Below are 6,561 nucleotides of genomic sequence, written 5' to 3' on the forward strand. Positions count from 1 at the left end.
TACGAGGAGAGACTAGAGAAACTGGATCTATTCAGCCTCCGCAAGAGAAGGTTGAGAGGCGACCTTGTGGCTGCCTATAAGTTCATCACGGGGGCACAGAAGGGAATTGGTGAGGTTTTATTCACCAAGGCCCCCCGGGGGTTACAAGAAATAATGGCCACAAGCTAGCAGAGAGCAGATTTAGACTAGACATTAGGAAGAACTTCTTCACAGTTCGAGTGGCCAAGGTCTGGAACAGACTCCCAAGGGAGGTGGTGCTCTCCCCTACGCTGGGGGTCTTCAAGAGGAGGTTGGATAGGCATCTAGCTGGGGTCATCTAGCCCCAGCCCTCTTTCCTGCCGATGCAGGGGGTCGGACTCGATGATCTATTGAGGTCCCTTCTGGCCCTAACTTCTATGAATCTATGATGGTTACATCAGTGTAACCTTGTGGATGGTACATAGTTAGGATGCAGGAGACCTGGGTTGCTGTTCCTGGCTCTGTTGTTGAATAGCAAGTCACTTTCCCCATATGTAAAGCAGGGATAATTTAACCTGCCTGCTCCATAAAGCACTTTAAGATGGACAGATGAAGAATGCTATGTAAGAGCTGGGTATTGTTGCTACCATTGTTACTTGCATTGTGTTAGTGCACAGACACACCTAACTAGAGATCAAGACCCAATTATGCTATATACTGCACATGCACATTGCAAAAGAATTGGTCCTATGGCAGGAAGCCTATAGTCCACATGTATTTTTCCTCAAGGATGATGTGATCCAGCAATTTGAGGACAATGCAATAAGGCAGGACACATGCTGAGTTCTAATCCTGGCTCTAAAATCTTGAGCAAGTTATTTAATCCCTCTGTCTTGGTTTCCCTACCTACCAGAATAGGGAACGTGGCCCCGCTGTGGGGCTCACTGTGAGGATTGATTGTCTAGCAGTAAAGTATTAGCGTGCATTAGCAACAGTCTAGCGAATCTACATGCACTCCAGAACCAAGTACAAAGCTGGTGTCATGGTGGTGGGAAGGGCTCTGTTCCTTGCAAAGAACTTCCATGGTTAGTTGAGTACCAAGCAGTGGCTAAAATTTGGGTATTTAGACTGAAAAGCAGGGAAGGGGAAAGATTCTAGCTTGAACAATAGACCCTCCCTCACCCATTTACTCTACCTGGATTGCAGCATGGCTTCCCTACAGTGCTGACTGTCCCTTCTCTTTCTACAGAGGAGTTCCAGACCCTGGTGAAGAGACTCCCTGGAGACCGTTTCCTAAACATGACAGCTATCTCACAGTACTGGGTGATGGACCTTGATGTTCAGCATCGCTACCAGCAGCTGGGCACCAGCTTGAAGCTGCTGTCCAAGAAAACCCGTTGGCTTGTCCGACGACTCTTCAACCTCAGCAAACGCTGCCACCGGCAACCTCGCTTCAAACTGCCAAAAGAGAGGTACAGAGTCTTATCAGCAAGTCCAGGGAGTCTGCTCTAGATCAGTGTTTCTTAACCCATGGGTCATGACCCAAAAGTGGGTCGCAAGAATATATGAAAGGATCGCGAACAAACTTTAAAAACAGATTAACAAAATGGATTCTCCTTTAAAGGGGAAAACATGGGAAACCATGGCTTTTCCCTTGCAGGCTGCAAGGGGCTGCTTGGGACCCCCTCTGCTCCACACACTGTGGGGCTAGGGCCTGGGATGGGGGGCAGCGGGTCAGGACTGGCCACTGATGTTTATAAATGGGTCCTGGTGCAAAAAAGGTTGAGAACCACTGCTCTAGATTGCCTTTTTTCAGACTGGGTTAGTGGAGCAAGGGCAACCTTATCCACTTAAATACTGCTCTATAATCCAAACTGGATTTAAGTGATCAGTTTCACTCTATCTACATGGTGTCCACTAGAAGTTTCCAACCATGGCAGCTCACTCAGTAGAGAGACCAAAGGCAGAGGGGGACATAGAGACTTGAGCTGTTTTATCTTTCTTGGAGCTACTACTGGCAGGTTGGGAGGTGGAGAACTTTGCCTAGGCCATGGCTCAGTTGAGGATTCAATCTCCACCACTAGTATCTAGCATCAAAACAATAAGCAAACAATTGAAGCATATCCAAGCGCACCAGACTTGGAAATATTTCAAGTCCCGTTATGAATTGGAGGATACACATGCAGCCCTTGTAGTGTTCCCTGGATAGAGTGCTTCAGTGTTGCTGCTCTCCACCCAGGGGGCATCACAGGAGGTTGTGGGGACCTGCTCTCCCTGAGCCCCACTCCCTGCCAGAACTGGGATGCTGGACCCATGTCTCCACTGGAACTGGAGAGGTACCCATTGAATGGGGGCTGGAAAGCCATTACCACTTCCAGCCCAAGTGGTGGGGGAGGTAGCTGTCAGGAGAGGGGCTTACCAACCTCCCACTTTGGCTCCACCTTCTGCTCCATCTTGGAGGGTATACCCAACTCTGGCCAGCAGAATGCCCACAGTCTGCACCACTCTCCTCCCTGTGTGTGTGTATGCAGAGAGGGAGATAAAAACATGTGGGATTCTGGAGGACCCAGAGGTTCCCTGACACACTCTCTACAGTATACACATGTACAGAGCACTGAAGTACTTCATTGCTTTTGAAGCATTTCAAAGGGTGTGCATGTGTGTACATCTGGACCTTTGAAACACTTTGGTTGTTAATGCTGTCCACACCCTAAAAAGCCTTTTCTTTCTTGCCTCCTGTTCCTTAGGTCTTTACCCTACTGGTGGAACCGCATTCAGTCACTCCTGTACTGCAGTGAGACCATCGTGCCTGGGACTTTCCTGGAAGAAAGCCACAGTTGCACCTGCCCTTATGACCAAGTGTCCTGCCAGGGGCCCATACCATGTGCCTTGGGTGAAGGGTCAGCTTGTGCCACCTGCGCTGATGATAACAGCACACGCTGTGGGGCCTGCAACCCAGGTTACGTGCTCAACCAGGGTTTCTGCCGGCCAGAGGTGGCAGAGTCCCTAGAGCACTATTTAGGGCTTGAGACTGACCTGCAGGACTTGGAGCTCAAGTATCTGCTCCAGAAACGGGACAGCCGCATTGAGGTGCACTCCATATTCATCAGCAATGATATGCGCCTAGGGAGCTGGTTCGATCCCTCCTGGAGGAAACGCATGCTCCTGACCTTGAAAAGCAACAAGTACAAGCCAGGGCTGGTGCACATCATGCTGGCCCTCTCCCTCCAGATATGCCTCACCAAGAACAGCACCCTGGAGCCAGTCATGGCTATCTATGTCAACCCATTTGGGGGCAGCCACTCAGAGAGCTGGTTTATGCCCGTTAATGAGAGTGGCTTCACAGACTGGGAAAGGACTAATGTCGATGCCTCTGCCCAGTGCCAAAATTGGACACTCACCTTAGGAAACAGGTGGAAGACCTTCTTTGAGACAGTCCATGTCTATCTGAGGAGCCGAATCAAGTCTCTGGATGACAGTTCCAATGAGACTATCTATTATGAGCCCCTAGAGATGGTGGATCCCTCTAAGAATCTGGGCTACATGAAGATCAACAGCTTTCAAGTCTTTGGTTTCAGCCTGCCCTTTGATCCAGATGCCATCCGGGACCTGATCCTTCAGTTAGATTACCCATACACACAAGGCTCCCAGGACTCAGCCCTGCTACAGCTCATAGAAATCAGGGACCGGGTGAATCGACTTTCACCACCTGGAAAAACCCGGCTTGACCTTTTCTCTTGCTTGCTCCGGCACCGGCTCAAACTGGCCAACAATGAGGTGGCAAGGATCCAGTCCTCCCTGAGAGCCTTCAATGCCAAACTGCCAAACCCAGTGGAGTATGAGACAGGCAAACTGTGCAGTTAGCCTTGAGGACTGCATGACATCTCTGGAGAAGTGTGAGGAAAAGGAAGGAGGGCTGGGGAGCTGAGACTTCAAAAGGCCTTATCTCAGTGCCAACAGCGTGCTTCCACAGGACACCAAGTGACCAGCCAGGGAGATGGCAGGGCCTGAGTGATGCAAGGAGCCAAACAGGCCTTCAGGAAGCAGCTGAGGAAGATGGGACAGGCCTATTCTGCTAGAAGATGCATTGGTAACTGCCTGGCAACTGCTGATGGGCTTCTTTTCCCTTCTGAGTTACAAGATAACGTTGTGACCAGGCAGGAAAATCATTAGTACCTGACATGTGAAAAGGCCAAAGTAAAGGAAGAGGGATCAGTTGTGGGGAGAGAAAACTTCAAGGAGGAAAATCTACTAGAAAGGAGACCTATCTGCTGGTGCCCAGCCAGCACTCCAGGCAAAGAGAGGGGAGCAGGAAGAAGAACAAAACCACAGACATGCAGGAGGCCAAATTTGCTCAAAGGGCTTCACATGTACCATCCCTGGGGCAGAAGCCAGCTGTGGTCTCCCTCAGTGCAGTCACTTTTGTATTCTTTTTAACAGAAGTTTCTACCAACACCATTACCACTGCATTCTGTGTTACCTTTCTAAGTCTTTGTATTCTCTTGCCTTTCCCATCTTCCCGTCTGCGCGTTCTCCTGATACCATTCCCTGGATGTCTGGGAGAACCTGGCTGATCCGAGCTGGTGATCCCTGGGGCAGGCAGACCTGCTTGAACTCCCCTATTATCCCTGTGTAAGGGGTGAGCTCATCACCCTCCTTTGTCACTCAATGTCATGAAACTGCACCTTGTTACTTTAAGTGGAGATGGAAATGGCTCTGCTATTGACACAGGAAGTGACTTGGCTTCAGCCATGCAGGCGGCTGTTATGGCATTCAGAGATGGAGCTCTCTGTGTAGTTTTCCTTTACAGTTTTTTATTTATGCATTTATTTAATAGGTTGTTGGGTTTTTTTAAACTGTATTTATTTATTTGAGGGATTCCTTTCTTGACAATTGCTCCAGCTGAGTTACATCTTAGTCAAATGTATTGGTTTAATATATTTTTTAAGAAAATGCCTTTTTGAGCAAAACAAAAAAAGAAAAAAACATGTAATCTTTGGGTATGGCTTTTTAATTGATACACTCTGTGTGTGTGTGTGCATGTGAAAGGACGTACGTGTGTGTCAAGAGGGGCATAGAATAAGCTTCAATAAATGCATGTGGGCAAGGCTGGGTTTATATGGACAGGAAAATGCAGTATGAATGGATGAAAGGCATAATTACATGCATATGGGCATAGAGGAGGAGGTGGGGTGGGTACATGTGGATATCCATTGGTAGATATGGATGAATAGAGAGTCATGGTAGTGGATTTGCATAAAGAGATGTGGATGTGTGTGCAGGACAAGTAGGTGTATAGATGTGCGATCTGATGGGATTGGGAGAGAATATATGGTGAGAGGGATGGTTGGGGTTGGTGATATGGACAGAAGAGCATGTGTATCTGCATACATATGTATATAATGTATTTTCTCACATACAACACATGCACCTTTTCCCCAAAAATCAGCCCCCCAAATTGGAATGCATGTATTAAGCAAGCCAAGGGAGTCAGTTGACTTAATAGCTCATTGTTCTTCACTGCCCAGATGTTAACAATTATCTGTCTGTTTTAATGGTCCTGATGTTCACTAATCAAGCTAATATTTCTTTGGGTAATTTTACTGTCTGCTATCTGCTTCTGGCGTCTCCCCTCCTATTTCATAACCCTGGAGACTCTTTAGATCTTTTTTAAAATCATGTCTATCCATGGAGACCAGTCTTCAGCAGCAGCTAGGGTTTTAGTTAAGCAGGAAAGGGAGGGCGAGGCAGCTAAAGATTAGGCTGCACTCTATGCAGTCATAAATCTGGGAAAAAATGTCTTCTTTCTGTTTCAAAAACAAGGTGCACTGTATATTTCAGGCATGTTGTGCACAAAAAAATATGGTAATTGTATTTCCGAACTGCTCTTTGGACTGCCTGCCAGGATTCTTCCTGACCATGCGCTCTTTTCTTTTTCCTTCATCCTGTTTTGTTTTCCTCTGCATTCACTTTTTCCTTTCCCATTTTGCATTAAAGTTTGCTCTTGGATCTAGTCACCTTCCCCACCCAATTTTGCCCAATGGTTATGGTACTGTTCAAGATAGAGGTGGGTGGTATCCATTCATGGCTCAGTGAGGCTATAAAAGCAAGATGCGGTTTACCACTTGACTCTTAAACCATGACAGAAAGCTTGCACAGCAATGTAGATCCAGACTCAATTTTCCCACCTCCAGTGCTGCTGTTATCAATACAATATACAGCTTTTACTGGCTTCCAAGTTGGGAAATACTAGGAGGCAAAAGAGTACTATATTCATGTTCAAAGAAGGGTATTTCACATGTGAATACATGAAAGATTACCTGTCTATGAGCTATACCTTCCCTGTGAGAAGCCCCTTTTTGTGGCCCACCCCCAATGTCAAGGTTTCTCTCTGATCTGTGCAGGCTACACTCAGTTTATGTCTATTTTTTCCCACTGAGCTACAACTTCAGACAAATCCCAGGGGGGGTGTTTTAGGTCTGAATATCTGATTCTCAGTGGCTCAGCCTGAAAGTCTTGCCAGAATGATTCCCTTAGAGAATCCATTTGGGATAGCCAAAATCCCAGTCCAGGATTTATAGTTCCAGGTGGAAAGCTCTAGTT

General features: G+C 47.2%; 1 protein-coding gene across 2 annotated transcripts in view; it reads left to right on the plus strand.

Moving 5' to 3' along the window:
- Positions 1–4,419, plus strand: part of BRINP2 (BMP/retinoic acid inducible neural specific 2) — a 46,969-nt gene extending 42,550 nt beyond the window's left edge. For both annotated transcript variants that reach the window (XM_006033246.3, XM_025214996.1), the window contains exons 7-8: positions 1,208–1,430; positions 2,706–4,419. In XM_006033246.3, the coding sequence (XP_006033308.1) occupies positions 1,208–1,430; positions 2,706–3,822 (1,340 nt within the window). In that variant the 3' untranslated portion in view covers positions 3,823–4,419. The remainder of the gene's footprint in view (positions 1–1,207; positions 1,431–2,705) is intronic.
- Positions 4,420–6,561: the final 2,142 nt, after the last annotated feature.

Source organism: Alligator sinensis, unplaced genomic scaffold, assembly GCF_000455745.1.
Source record: "Alligator sinensis unplaced genomic scaffold, ASM45574v1 scaffold899_1, whole genome shotgun sequence".
NCBI lineage: Eukaryota > Metazoa > Chordata > Crocodylia > Alligatoridae > Alligator > Alligator sinensis.